Source organism: Carcharhinus amblyrhynchos, chromosome 29, assembly GCF_965287045.1.
Source record: "Carcharhinus amblyrhynchos chromosome 29, sCarAmb.v2.hapA, whole genome shotgun sequence".
Classification (NCBI taxonomy): domain Eukaryota; kingdom Metazoa; phylum Chordata; class Chondrichthyes; order Carcharhiniformes; family Carcharhinidae; genus Carcharhinus; species Carcharhinus amblyrhynchos.
In genome coordinates, this window is record NC_137352.1 from 5,647,130 (window position 1) to 5,662,705 (window position 15,576).

At 47.2% G+C, this 15,576-nt stretch overlaps 1 protein-coding gene across 1 annotated transcript in view; it reads right to left on the reverse strand.

Annotated features, from left to right (window-relative positions):
• Positions 1 to 6,060: 6,060 nt before the first annotated feature.
• The window catches only part of fxyd6 (FXYD domain containing ion transport regulator 6), an 80,679-nt gene continuing 71,163 nt past the window's right edge, over positions 6,061 to 15,576 (reverse strand). Inside the window, exons 13-16 of the mRNA XM_080214558.1 lie at positions 9,885 to 9,959; positions 8,898 to 8,934; positions 8,771 to 8,801; positions 6,061 to 6,455 (exon numbers count right to left, since the gene is read on the reverse strand). Of these exons, the coding sequence (XP_080070684.1) occupies positions 8,777 to 8,801; positions 8,898 to 8,934; positions 9,885 to 9,959 (137 nt within the window). The 3' untranslated portion in view covers positions 6,061 to 6,455; positions 8,771 to 8,776. The remainder of the gene's footprint in view (positions 6,456 to 8,770; positions 8,802 to 8,897; positions 8,935 to 9,884; positions 9,960 to 15,576) is intronic.

Sequence of the window (15,576 nt, forward strand, 5' to 3'; positions counted from 1 at the left end):
CAACCCATCTAACTTGCACATCTTTGGACTGGGAAGAAATCAGAGCTCCTGGATAAAACCCACGCAGACACGGGGAGAATGTGCAAACTCCACACAGACAGTACCCCGAGGCTGGGATTGAACCTGGCTCCCTGGCATTGTGAGGCTGCAGTGCTAACCACTGTGCCCACTCAAAAGTTAGTATTGAGGAAGGAGGTTCTCAAATTTTATTTCAAGTGGTCAGAGTGTGACAAGGCTGGCATTTATTGCCCATCCCCAGTTGCCCTGAGAAATTTAACCACCCCGCCTGCCATGGGAATCAGAGCGGGCGACGGCCGGCCAATGGGAACTCCGTTGATCTCAGGCAGGATTTTACGACTTCAGGATGAAGGAGTTTGTAAATTCCTGCCCACGGAGTTTTACAACCCAAAGAAAAGGCCCTTTGGCCCATCCTGTCTACACTGGTTGGTCATTGTGGTTTTTGTGATATCGAATGGCATGCTCGACCACTTTGAACAGAGGAGAACTTGCCTTTTTTAAAAGTTATTTATTTATTAGTGTCACAAGTAGGCTTACATTAACACTGCAATGAAGTTACTGTGAAAATCCCCTAGTCGGCGCCTATTCGGGTACGCAGACGGAGGATTTTAGCACGGCCAATGCACCCTAACCAGCACGTCCTTGGAGCGGGGGAGGAAACCCACGCAGACATGGGAAGAACATGCAAACTCCACACAGACTGTGCTCCAAGCCAGAAATTGTACCCGAGTCCCTGGCGCTGTGAGACAGCAGTGCTAATCACTGTGCCACCATGCCACCCTTTCTGTAGCTTGCCTCAGAAAACCTTAGAATGTCTCAAAGCACTTTACGGACAATTAAATAGTTTGGAAGTGTAGTCAATGTTGTGATGGGGGTGGGGGATGGTTATTGACAACTCTACGGGTTAATGAGATATCCCAGTGCAGATTAACCTCCTTCATCTATGGAGGACATGAGGTGAAGGATTGAGTGTGGAATAGAAGAGGATTATGTTTGAAACTAGAAAGTAATGGTTGAAGGATACCAGGCCTATTTGACTCAGGGAAGGTTAGAAACCTTAGCGGTTCTGAGATGTTGGAGGATGGTTTGCAAGCGGCAATTTGAACACACGGTAGATATGGGGAAAGTGGGAGAGATAGTGAAGACTGTCTGGAGTTTAGCAGGGAAATTGTAAAGAGCAATTTGACCAGAATAGGTTTTAATAAACCAGAAGTGGGCAGTTGTGAGGGGGTCTGGAGGTGAGTAAAGGAAATGTTTGTGTAAACTGTCACGTTCCTGGACAAAAAGCTTGAGGGAAATTCATTCTGAGCTGAAGTTACAGGAATTCGCCCATCAAAGAGAGAGACTTCCAAATGTCCGCTCCACCTGTGAACTCTCGATTCAGGGATTGGCGCTGTGAGGCAAGCTTAAAAAAGGTCTACTTTATTGAATTCTGTTCCTAACAGCAAATGCCTAAGGCAACACGCTAAAGATCCCTGACTGTAGGGATGGACCAACAAAGCAGCAGCCAAGAAAACACAAGGAAAGGATAACCGGAAAGGTTAAATCACTCCCCAATATCTGTGTCTGGGGGGTGGTGAGGTGGGGGGTGGGGGGGGGGGTTAATGTCATTTCAAGGGGGTTTGGGGTTGGAATTTGTGGGAGAAGGAAAGGGTTTTTGGGGACAGATTTGCAGCCAGGGTGGGGGGGGCAGCGGGGGTGCAGAGATGGGTGCAACATCATTCCTTGAAATTTTGACCTCCATAATCAGCTTTGCACTTTTATCTGTGTCTGGTGAAGGATTGATGCTGGAAATGGGAAATGTTATTGAGGAACTGCATGTATTATTACAAAGAGCGGATCTGAGGGCGACAATGCTGAATAATTAACAGACTTGCTTCAAAAGCTGCTGATCTGAGTACTGATATTGTTTAATAGTGTAATATTGTATCTCTCTGTTTTATATATATGATATAAAAATGATGCAGTTAATCTGGTTCCATTTTTCTGGTCTAATTGAATGTGACGCATTGATTCAAGCTGTCCGAGGTGACTCACGTACTCTCAATCCATCAAGACACCCACCACCTCCAGAGTTCACCACCGCAGTGGCCACCATGTGTAGTAGCTACAAGATGCACCGCAGTATCTCACCAAGGCTCATTCGGCAGCACTTTCCAAACCCGTGACTGTTACCATCTCGAAGGACAAGGGGGAGCAGATACCTGGAAACACCATCACCTGCAAGTTCCCCTCCAAGCCACTCACCATCCTGACTTGGAAGTACATCGTCACTTCTTCACAGTGGCTGGGTCAAAATCCTGGAATTCCCTTGCTGACAGCAATGTGGGTGTACCTACACCACAGGGACTGCAGTGGTTCAAGAAGACAGCTCACCACCACCTCTTCAAAGGGCAATTAAGGATGAGTAATAAATGCTGGCCTAGTTAGCGGTGCACTCATCCTGTGAAAGAATTTTTAAATTCCAAATATTGCCTTAGGTTTGGTCCAATGGCTACAAGTGGAAATATCTTCCCTATGGCTACTTGTGCACAATCTTAAAAGTGCTGGATAAAGTCAGTCCTTTTTTCTAGAGCAAAGAGCCTTGACTTGTTCAATCTTTCCAGATAGTTGCAACTTCTCAGAATGTGAATGTTTTTTGCACTCTTTCTGCTGATTCTACATGCAGACCAGAAATATTAACACAATTCCATGTCTGGTCTAACCAGAGTTCTATGCAAGTTGACCAGATTTATTCTACTTTTCTATTCAGAGCTCTAGGAAGGCGTGTAATAGTTAGACACGGGGTCACTATGTTTGTCCAGCTTCACTGCGAATCAAAGTGTGTTTAGTGATAATTGTCAGTTACATGTTAATGCATCAGGTACAATATCATTGGTGTTATGGGACTATTCGAGACAAGCTCCATTAACAATTCAATTACATCTCAAATAATTGAAACTGAGAAATATTCAAAAAGGGAGACAGATCCTGCGGTTATGTAACATTACATTAAACATAAGGCACAGAAATAGACTATTTGGCCCATCCAGCGAGTGCTGGTTCTTGTACTGCACTCGAACCTCTTCACATTTTAATTATATAGATTGGGTGTGACATAGAATACCTGCAATGCAGAAGGAAGCTATTCGGTCCATCAAATCTGCACTAACTCTCCGAAAGTGGATCCCACCCAGGCACTTTCCCATAACCTGACAGATTCACCCCACTAATCCCCTAATCTACACACTTCTGGACCCTTAGGGGCAACTTAGCACGGTCAATCCACCTAACCTGAATATCATGGGACACTGAGGGGCAACTTAGCACGGCCAATCCACCTAACTTGCACATCTTTGGAGCGCGATAGGAAACTGGAGGAAACCCACGCAGATATGGGGAGAACGTGCTGACTCCATGCAGATGGTGACCCAACGCCCTAAGATTTTCTGTTGAAGCAGACGGAGCCCGAAGGCCGGTTGGATGTCCAATGTTCCGCTCCAAGGGTGATGTGTACCCCTCAAACACCGATTCTTCTACCTGGGAAAACGGGAACACCACTTGCGGGCTAGTTTGTGCCAACGTGGCGACCAGCCTCAAGTACCACCCTCAAAAACAAGAACGCATAACGACACCCGATAACCCCGTCACTCACGGCAGAAGCCGCTCCTCACTGGCTGGTCTCTCCCGCCATCAGCAGAACCGAACAGTATAAAGATACCCCCATCACCAATGGGTTTAAGTTGCTGCAGTTCCATCGCCACCTACGGATGGAAGGATGTTGATTTATTTTGTTCTTCATTCTTGTGTTGGAGTTTTGGCATTGCTGGCTAGGCCAGCATTTATTGCCCATCCCTAATTACCCCTCCTTGAACTGAGTGGCTTGCCAGGCCATGTCAGAGGGCAGTTGAAAGCCAGCCACATTGCTGTGGCGCTGGAGTCATGTGTAGGCCAGACCGGGTAAAGATGGCGGATTTCCTTCCCTAAAGGACATTAGTGAAGCAGATGGGTTTTTCCGACGACTGACAATGGTTTCACGGTCACTATTAGACTTCTAATTCCATGTATTTATTCATTTCAAATTGCACCATCTGCTGTGGTGGGATTCGAACCTGGGTCCCCAGAGTCTTCCCTGGGTGGGTGCACCACTTCATTACCACCTCACGCTCCATTAAAACCTGGTATAACATCAGTGAGATCGAATATAACTACTTCATAGAATTCCCTACAGTGCAGAAGGAGGCCATTCAGTCCGTCAAAACTGTGCCAACACTGAATATGTAGCCCCACATTAACTATTACATCTTTGGACTGTGGGAAGAAACTGGAGCACCCAGAGGAAACCCACTCAGACACAGGGAGAATGTACAAACTCCACACAGACAGTAACCCAAGGCCACTATTGAACCCGGGTCCCTGGCACTGTGATACAGCAGTGCTAACCAGCCTGAGACCTTTAGAATCAAGCATAAAATCGCCACAATGCAGCAGGAGGCCATTTGGCCCATCGAGACTGTACTGACAACAATTCCACCCAGGCCCCATCCCCATAACCCCATGCATTTATTAGTGTCACATGTAGGCTTACTTTAACATTGCAATGAAGTTACTGTGAAAATCTCCTAGTCGCCACACTCCAACGCCTGCTCGGGTACACTGAGGGAGAATTTAGCATGGCCAATGTGCCCTAACCAGCACGTCTTTCACATTGTGGGAGGAAACCCACGCAGACACAGGGAGAATGTGCAGACTCCACACAGACAATGACCCAAGCTGGGAATCAAACCTGGGTCCCTGGCGCTGTGAGGCAGGCGTGCTAACCACTGTGCCATCGTGCTGCCCCTAAAGCTCAGAAGTGAAATCCATCCCAAGGCTGAGGATGACGGTTGGACCAGGAGCCCAGGTTTTTAACTCATTCCTTGCAACTGTTCTATCGAGTATGGCCACATGATGGCAGCAAAAGTTCAAACCAGCACTCCCTATAGCTGTGATAGTGTCTGTGTGAAGGGGGTTGCTACGTTTAGGGGAGGGGGGTTTTCAGAAATTTTTGAAAATTACTTTCCAGGTTGTTTCCCCCAAATGTTCCTACCTCTGTTCATCTTGCTGGAGCGAGGCTGCTACAGGAACCGGCAACACACACAGGTGGGCAGCCCCTTGCATGTCAGTTCCCGAAGCTGCCAATATCTACCCGTGTGGGCTTCGTGCTCCCTTCACTGAGGCCTCAGTGGGACAGCGACCTGGGGGAAGTCTCCTGGCTAACGTACAGGGGTTGGGGTGAAACTCCATTAGACCCTTCTCTCAATCCAATCCTCTGACCAAACAGCCACTGGCATGAGCAGACCACACCCCCCCCTTGGCAGTGCCATCTCTGAGGGAGCTTTACTCTGTATCTAACCCCGTGCTGTACCTGTCCTGGGAGTGTTTGATGGGGACAGTGTAGAGGGAGCTTTACTCTGTATCTAACCCCGTGCTGTACCTGTCCTGGGAGTGTTTGATGGGGACAGTGTAGAGGGAGCTTTACTCTGTATCAAATCCCGTGCTGTCCCTGTCCTGGGAGTGTTTGATGAGGGGGACAGTGTAGAGGGAGCTTTACTCTGTATCTAACCCCGTGCTGTACCTGTCCTGGGAGTGTTTGATGAGGACAGTGTAGAGGGAGCTTTACTCTGTATCTAACCCCGTGCTGTACCTGTCCTGGGAGTGTTTAATGGGGACAGTGTAGAGGGAGCTTTACTCTGTATCTAGCCCTGTGCTGTACCTGTCCTGGGAGTGTTTGATGGGGGGACAGTGTAGAGGGAGCTTTACTCTGTATCTAACCCCGTGCTGTACCTGTCCTGGGAGTGTTTGATGGGGACAGTGTAGAGGGAGCTTTACTCTGTATCTAACCCCGTGCTGTACCTGTCCTGGGAGTGTTTGATGGGGGGACAGTGTAGAGGGAGCTTTACTCTGTATCTAACCCTGTGCTGTACTTGTCCTGGGAGTGTTTGATGGGGACAGTGTAGAGGGAGCTTTACTCAGATTTCACTGCTTGTTTTGCACAAGAAATTCATCAAGAAACTTAAAATGTTCTGATAATTCTTAATTATCTGGAATGTTCCATTTATTTATTTCCATTTGAACATAAATCTCTGGCTGGTTTAAAGGGAGACACAGATTTGAAGGTGGATATTGAATCACTAGATTGGACTCTGTAACAGGGTAAAATACATTCACTAAAAAGATGCTAACAATTATTTCCCTCTAATGCCTCAGTGCACAAAAGAACTGATTAATTCTGTGGATATTCGACGTTAGTTAACAATGAGTTTGAGCGCAGCGAAAGGCTTCTTATCCCCTCAAATATTCAGTGTAATGATAAATATCGATCCATCACAATCTACAGTGACATTTATTGTGGATGTTTGGGAGCTTGTTCCCGGTGGATGGGGTGAGGATTGATTCTCCTGACCCACAGCACCTGTTTGAAAGAGGAGAAAATGAGGTGAAACATACAGAATATAACTATTTACAGTAAGAAGTCTCAGAACATCAGGTTAAAGTCCAACAGATTTATTTGATAGCAGAAGCCATCTGATGGGGGGGCGGGCAGCGCTCCAAAATCTCGTGCTACCAAATAAACCTGTTGGATTTTAACCTGGTGTTGTGAGACGTCTTACTGTGCTCACCCCAGTCCAACACCGGCATCTCCGCATCATAAGTATTTACAGTCAGAAACAGGCTATTTGGTCCAATAGATTCATGCTTCTTCTCCATATGGATCTCATGGGATCCAGGGTGAGGTATCTAAATGGACACAAAATTGGCTTCTTGACAGAAGCCAGAGGGTGGTTGTAGAGAGTTGTTTTTCAAACTGGGGGCCTGTGACCAGTGGTGTGCCTCAGGGATCAGTGCTGGTTCCACTGTTATTTGTCATTTATATGAATGATTTTGATGAGAATATAGGGGGCATGGTTAGTAAGTTTGCAGATGACACCAAGATTGGTGGCATAGTGGACAGTGAAGAAAGTTATCTCCAATTGCAACAGGATCTTGATCAATTGGGCCAGTGGGCTGATGAATGGCAGATGGAGTTTAATTTAGACAAATGCGAGGTGATGCATTTTGGTGGATTGAACCAGGACAGGATTTACTCAGTTAATGGTAAGGGGTTGGGGAGAGTTACAGGACAAAGAGACCTAGGGGTACATGTTCATAAAGTGGAGTCACAGGAGGACAGAGTGGTGAAGAAGGCATTCGGCACGCTTGGTTTCATTGGTCAGAACATTGAATTCAGGAGTTGGATGTCTTGTTGAAGTTGTACAAGAAATTGGTAAGGCCACATTTGGAATACTGTATGCAGTTCTGGTCACCTTATTATAGAAGGGATATTATTAAATTAGAAAGAGTGCAGAAAAGATTTACTGGGATGCTACCAGGACTTGATGGATTGAGTTAAAAGAGAGGCTGGATAGACGGGGACTTTTTCTCTGGAGCATAGAAGGCTGAGGGGTGACCTTATAGAGGTCTATAAAATAATGAAGGGTACAGATCAGCTAGATAGTCAATATATTTTCCCAAAGGTAGGGGAGTCTGAAACTAGAGAGCATAGGCTTAAGGTGAGAGGGGAGAGATATAAAAGGGTCCAGAGGGGCAATTTTTTCACACAGAGGGTGGTGAGTGTCTGGAACAAGCTGCCACAGGTAATAGTAAAGGCGGGTACAATTTTGTCTTTTAAGAAGTATTTAGACAGTTACGTGGGTACGATGGGTATAGAGGGATATGAGCCAAATGTGGGCAACTGGGATTAGCTTAGGGGTTTCAAAAAAAAGGCGGCATGGACAAGTTGGGCCGAAGGGCCTGTTTACATGCTGTAAACCTCTATGACTCTATGATTCTCTTCCCATTCTCCCCTTGCTAACCCCATCGACATATCTTCTTATTCCCTTCTCGCTTTCTGTGTTTATCCAGCTTGATGTGGAGATGCCGCCATTGGACTGGGGTAAACGCGACAAGAAGTCTCACAACATCAGGTTAAAGTCCAACCAGTTTATTTGATACTAAACCCACAAGCTTTTGGAAACACTATTCGTTCGTCAGGAACTTTCTGAACTTTCCACACACCTGACGAAGGAACAGTGTTTCTGAAAGCTTGTGGGTTTAGTATCAAATAAACTGGTTGGACTTTAACCTGGTGTTGAGAGACTTCTTACTGTGTTTATCCAGTTTCCCATTAAATGTGTTGATACACTCCTCTTTGACCACCCCCACCCCCCCCCCCCGGGAGCGTGACCCACATTCTCCCTGGGTAAAGACATTTCTCTCGAAATCACCAATAGATTCATTAAAGACTTTTATTCATTCATTGGGTGTGGGTCAGCACTTATTGCCCATCCCTAGTTGCTCTTGGCTTATTAGATCATTTCAGGATCAACCACATTGCTGTGGGTGAGGACTAAAGGGATATTAAGGGGACAAAGATAATTGATGAGGGAAGGGTTGTAGATGTATTTGTATGGACTTCAGTAAAGCATTTGACAAGGTCCCACATGGCAGACTGATACAAAAACTAACATCACAGGGGATTTGTGGTGGGCTAACTAGATGGATACAGAACTGGCTTGGTTTTCGGAGATAGAGTGTAGTGGAGGAAGGATGTTTTTCAGAATGGAGCTAGCGGTATTCCGCAGGGATCAGTGCTGAGACCTCTGCTGTTTGTAGTACATATAAATGATCTGGAAGAAAATGTAGCTGGTCTGATTAGCTACAGCTCATGAAGAAAGCTCAAAGGAGTGATTACCATCGTCTAAATCTCATCTTCCTTTGGCGATCTAAAAAGAATCATCACAAAGAGCTTTTGTCAGTAACAGTCACAAACACACTTCGTAACTATTTTAAAACTGGACAAAATAATCTTTAAGAAATACCGTTTTTGTATTTTGCCTCTGCACCGGAACTTCCTGCCTGCGGTGAGAAGGGATGCAGAGTGTTAGCCACTGTCAGTCAGTTGATGATATTAAACATTGATTCACTTAAGAAGCCTCCAGCCCTGAACTCACAGCTTCCCTGATCGCTGCCTATTTCAGTCACGCAGTGGGTGCACCTGTCAGAAAGGAGCTTCTGAGAAAATAGTTATTTCCCTTAAAATAAATGGAATAGAATTTATCCAACGATACCGATCTGTGTATAGTAATAGGGTCAAAGTGAATGCTACCGGATCTCTCTGGGTTTAGGCGTGGTGTACACAGTGTTCTACGTACGTCAACTGGTGCGCTCTGCATTGTGTGCTTGTGTAAAATAGTATGCATAGTAGTATATATAGTACAGTATGCATACTCCACTCTGTGTGTGTATGTAGTGTTCTCAACATTGTGTGTGTGTGGGGCATGTTGTATGTGTGTGAGAAGTGATGTACAGTGTACAGAGAATTGGTGTACACAGTATTCAGTGTGCATGAAGTGGTGTACACTGTGTTCTGAATATGTGGTGTACTATGTCATGTGGGAGAACTGGTGTACACAGCATTCTGTGTGTACATGTAAAATGATGTGCACAGAGTTGTGTGTGTAAAGTGGTGTACACAGCGTTGTGTGTGTAAAGTGGTGTACACAGCGTTGTGTGTGTAAAGTGGTGTACACAGCGTTGTGTGTGTAAAGTGGTGTACACAGCGTTGTGTGTGTAAAGTGGTGTACACAGTATTGTGTGTGTAAAGTGGTGTACACAGAGTTGTGTGTGTAAAGTGGTGTACACAGCGTTTTTTTGTGTGTGTGAAGTTACAAAATGGCCATTTTTACATCCATCAACATTTCTCAGATGAACCCAGCTGTAATGAAGTGTCAACAACTCCGGTAACCTCCACTTGCTTTATTAATCCTTAAACAGGATTCTGACTGTATTTGAGATTGTGAACTCACTCAGGATTATTGCTACTCCCACGAAGAAAGCAGCAACAGCAAAGATCAGACCCCCTTTTCGAACAGTTTCATAATCTGCGTAAAAACAGAGAAAGGATTAATTCATTTCCAGAGGAAGCGGCTTCTGAGTGGTTTCAACTCCTGAAGGTGAACCTCACTGCAGAGTGAGTACGGTCTGTGTGTGAGAGAGATTGGGTATGTGTGTGAGAGAGTACGAGACGGTGCGAGAGAGAGTTCGAGTGTGAGAGAACATAGAACATTCCAGCGCAGTACAGGCCCTTCAGCCCTCGATGTTGCGCCCACCAGTAAAACGAATCTAATGACCCTCTAACCTAAACTATTCCAATATTATCTATATGCCTATCCACTGACCATTTGAACACCCTTAAAGAGGGCATGTGTGAGAGTGAGAGAGTGAGAGATGGTGCATGTGTGAGTGAGTGTGAGAAGGTGTGAGAGAGAGTTCGTGTGTGAGAGTGAGGGAGTGTGAAAGGGTACGTGTGTGAGTGAGTGTGAGAGAGAATGCAAGAGTGCGTGTGTGAGACAGAGAAAGCGCAGGAGTGCGTGTATGTGAGAGAGAGGATGAGTGTGGAAAGTGAGAGAGTGTGCATTAGGCAGCATTCCCTCTGCCCAGCACCAGGGAGTCAGGTTTTGGATTCTGGGGAGTGAGCCACGACAGATCAGCCATGATCTTATTGAATGGCGGGGCAGGCTCGAAGGGCTAGATGGCCGACTCCTGCTCCTATTTCTTATGTTCTTATGTTCAATCTAATCCTGTTGGGTGTTGGACATGATGGAGAGTTAAGAATCAATAATCAAACTATGTTGTAATTTACAGCGAAAGGACTTTCTGAGATTAACAGGATAGTGGCAGGGTGCTGAAAGAGAAAGCTTGCCTTATTCCCTGAGTATTATCTATAGGAAATCTGTGTGTCAGGAAAACAGGGAGTAAAACTCGCTGTGAAAGATAGAAGAATAACTTGTGTGGTTAGTGAGATAAATAGAGCGAGGGAGAGTTCTGTTAACTATAGGGAAAATGTTATTCAAAAGCTGTTAATTACACTGCACCTCAAAAGTTCAAGAAGAGGAACATTTAAATTGGGATTAGTGGTCCACCGTGCTGGGATCCTCTCAGTGGGCATGGTGATGCCTTCAAATTTTGGTTGACTTCAGCATGACCAGAAGATCCCACTGATGAGAGAGACTGGAAAATTTTTGTTTGAGAGAATTACCTTCAGGCACCAGAGTTCAGAATGTGAATGGACTTTTCAAAGAATTCGAAATGTTGGCTCTATTCTCTCCCCACAGGTGCTGTCAGACCTGTTGAGATGTTCCAGCATTTTCTCTTTTTGTTTCAGATTCCAGCATCCGCAGTATTTTGCTTTTATCAGAAGTAAATCCTGTCTGTGCCAATGAATCATAGAGTCACAGAATCCCTACAGTGCAAAAGGAGGCCATTCAGCCCATCGAGACTGCACCGACCACAATCCCACCCAGGCCCTATTGCCATAACCCTACATAATCCCCCTGACACTAAGGGGCAATCCCACCCGGACCTGTTCCCCATAACCCCAAGTATTTACCCCACTAATCCTCCTATAACCTACACATCCTGGGACATTAAAGGGCAATTTGGCGTGGCCAATCCACCTAATGTGCACACCTTTGTTGTCAATCTTGCTGGTAAACAGGACATTGGCAGTGCAGAGACAACACTGGCCGGGAGAGGAAACACAGCAGAGAGTGACAGCAAACAATACTTCTTCAAACTGGAGACAAGCGTGCACTTCTGTCCTGTCTAGAATATGGTTCAAGAAGATTCCATCGTAACCTCCAAAGGGGAATTGGGAAGGAAAAATTGCAGGATACAAGGATAGAGCAGGGGGAGTGAAACGAATTGAGTAGCTTTTTCAAAGCTCAAAGCAGTGATGCAGAGTTAAAATGTAACCGGTGACAACGTTGTATTAGCTGTAATGTGACAAATGGGAACAAGATGTAAGGGTCAGCTGACCCAGAAAACCATTCTCTGCCACCAATGATTCTTCAGAAGGAACTCTTCAAAATGCAGTGAATGAAAATACAATAAAACTTACTCCCACTCATAAATCAAAGAAAGGGGTAAATAAAGAAACATCATTACTCCAAACTTGGGGCCTCGTCCTGGGCCACTCCAAGCTCTGTTTATTTGGTCTCTCTCACTTCTGCGAGCTCCATTTTGTTTGCAGCTATCAATACTTCCTCATCATGGGGGCTGCTACCCCTATTCCAGTCATTGGTTTGATTCCTAGCCTTCTTTGTTAAGCTCCAACCTCTAAAGTCATGTCTGTTTCTGTCAAGGCGGCTACTCTCAGGCTGCTGTTGACACACCTTTGGTCACAGATTCATGACTTTTTCCTGGGTTTACGAACACTAACTCTCTCATCCTCACTGCGAGCAGTAAGGCTGTCCTTCAACATTGTAAGGTAATAACATTAGTGACAGGATCTTTTTCAGGGCAGCTCCTCAGTTTGGGACTTGATGGTTTGAGTTATGAGAGGCTGGATGGACTGGGACTTTTTTCTCTGGAGCGTAGGAGACTTAGGAGTAATTTTATAGAAGTTTATTTAAAAAATGGGCTATAGATCAGCTAGATTGTCAATATCTTTTCCCAAAGGTAGGGGTGTCTAAAACTAGAGGGCGTAGGTTTAAGGCGAGAGGGGAGAGATACAAAAGGATCCAGAGGGGCAATTTTTTCACACAGAGGGTGGTGAGTGTCTGGAACTAACTGCCAGAGGTAGTAGTAGAGGCAGGTTCAATTTTATGTTTTAAAAAGCATTTAGATAGTTACATGATGTGATAGGTAAAGAGGGATATGGGCAAAAGGGGGCAATTGGGACTAGCTTAGGGGTTTAAAAAAAGAGTGGCATGGACAAGTTGGGCCGAAGGGCCTGTTTCCATGCTGTAAACCTCTATGATTCAATGTGTTGGATCTGCTCCCTAACACAAAGTGACACAACAGATTCATTTCACTGCATGTGTCCTAAATCATTTATATTTTGAAAAGGAACAGGCAATTTTCCAGCTGTAATATACGCACACAATTCATTTTCAGATATTTCCTCTTGTTTGCCTCAAACTGCCTTTAAATTTTAATCGCCTTCCATTTCCTCCCATATCCTGAGGGCAGTGACTCACTGGCTGCTCAGGGGGAGCAGGGGGAGGGGGAGGGAGTGGAAGGGGCTGGGGGAGGGGGAAGGAGAGGGGTGGGGGGGAGGAGGAGGGGGAGGGGTGGGGGAGGAGGAGGAGGGGGAGGGGTGGGGGAGGAGGGGGAGGGGGAAGGGTGGGGAAGAAGGGGGAGGGGTGGGGGGAGGAGGAGAGGGAGAGGGAGGGGATGGGGAGGAGAGGGGATGGGGAGGGAAAGAGTGGGGGAGGGGAGGGGTGGTGGAGGGGAAGGGGAGAGGTGATGGAGAGGGAGGGGTGGGGAATGGGTGGGGTGGGGGAGGAGGAAGAGGAGGGGAGGGGAGGGGTACGGGGAGGGAGGGGGTTGAGGAGGGATGGGTGTGGGGGTGGGGGCTGGGGAGGGATGGGGTGGGGTACGGGGAGGGGTGAGGGTGGGGAAGCGAGGGGTGGGGTGGGAAGGGGAGAGGGCAGGGAAGGGTGTTAGAGAGGGGGAAAGGGGAGGGAAGGTTGGGGGAGGGAAAGGGGAGGGGGAGGGGAAGGGGAAGGGGAGGGGGAGAGGAGGGGTAGGAGGAGGTGTGGGGGAGGGGAGGAGGTGGGGTGGGGGAGGGAGAGGAGGAGGAGGTGCGGGGGAGGGAAGGGGAGAGGGAGGGGAGAAGGAGGAGGGGGAGGCGAGGAGGAGGAGGGGGAGGCGAGGAGGAGGAGGGGGAGGCGAGGAGGAGGAGGAGGGGGAGGGAGGGGGGCGGGTGTTAGCCGTCTTGTTTTCAAGGTCACGAATCCTTGTCAATGACACGGAGCAGCTTTAACTGACCCAGAAAAGAAGGAACCTTCAGCACTGCCTTGCTCCGAGTCTGAAAGGAGGTCGCTGGGAGAACTGAGAGACGCTCGCCAGGGTGCTGTGAATGACGTGCTTGGTGTGTGACCCGGTTCTTTACCTCGGGCTCTGAGCATCCAGAATGGGCTCGCGTTGCCAGGCGACAGTGCGCTGGGAGTGGAGGGCTGGCAGACGGATTTACCGCACGGTTCTGTTTGACCGCGGCCCTCCTGTGGGGAGAAGCTGCGGTCGGAGAGATTGGACTGCAGGCAGTGTCTGTGCTGCTGTGAAATCCTATTGTTCGAGTGCACAGCAGCCTGGTGAACTGTCTCTTCGGATTGTGTGTATGGCCCTTTGCCCAGGAGCTTCCAGGCTTCTGGTTGCCTTGGTGACGGGTGTGCAGCGAGTTGCCAACCTTCCAGGATTGGCCTGGAGTCTCCGGGGATTGGAGGTCAATCTCCGGGACACTGCTGCGTGTAACCCTGGAGACAAATCAGTGGGACATTAACGAGGAATGTCATTTGGTCGTTTCCTTTGAGCATTTTCCAGAAAAATATTGAAAATTGGGCAGGGTTGGGAGGGTGGGGGTGGGGGGATGGGGGGGGCGGGGTTGGGGGCGGCTGTTTGACTGATGGTCCAGCATCATCCCATTGGACAATGAGACTTCTTGCATTCCAATTGGTGCAGGGAGGCCTTGCATCACAAGATTGGATGTGTTGGCCGAACGATGGCTGGGGCATAGAGGGGGGGCAAGTCCCCATGTCGAAACTTCCAGGAATACATTTACTCACAGTTGGTAACCCCGGTTCTGCACAGCTCCAAGCTCTCAGTCTGGGCCTGGTTCCCCCCACTTCCCGTGACCGCGTTGATTGATGCGCGGCACAGAAGCTTCTAAGTGAAAGTGAACCTGGAAAATGTTGCCAGAACATTCTAGATATTGACAAAAAAATAAGCCCTGTGGCTCAAGGTTACTCAGCCGCTTTTGTTATTTGACTGGTTCCATTTTGTAAAAGCGTGCGGCAGCCATTTTGAAAATCAGAAAGACAAAAGTGGGGTCGCCAACGCTCCGGGAATTGAAGGTTCATCTCCAGGAGCCACACTGCTCCAAGCGGAATTCGGGAGAAAGGTCACGGGGGGGGCGTGAAAGAAATTGGGCCGGATTTTCCGGCCTCCTTGCGTTGTATTTCCCGGAGATGGCTGACAGCTGGATCTCCTGGTCCCGCTGATGTTGACCAGCTTCTCCGTATCGCGTATCCTCCACTTCCGGAGAGCATGTTGCGTTTTGCAGGAAGAGCCTGAACACTTTGGCCATTGTGTGCTTTTCCATTTCTTTTATTGAAAAATAGAAACTCGAGGCAGGAGGGGGCCATTCAGCCCTTTGAGTCTGCTCTGCCATTCATTTTAACCATGGCTTATCAAATTCAATATCCTGATCCTCCCTTCCCCGCAAATCTCTTGATCCCTTTAGCCCCAGAAGCTATATCTAATTTCTTCTTGGAATCAGACAAAATTTTGGCCGCAATTACATTCAGTGGGAGTGAATTTGACACATTCACCACCCTCTGGGTGAAGAATTTTCATCTCAGTTCTTATCCTCACACTGTGACCCCTAGTTCTGACTCTCCCACCATTGGGAGCATTCTTTCTTAATCTACCCTGTCTAATTCTCTTATAATTTTATAAGTTTCTACAAGATCCCCTCTCACTCTTCTAAACTCCACT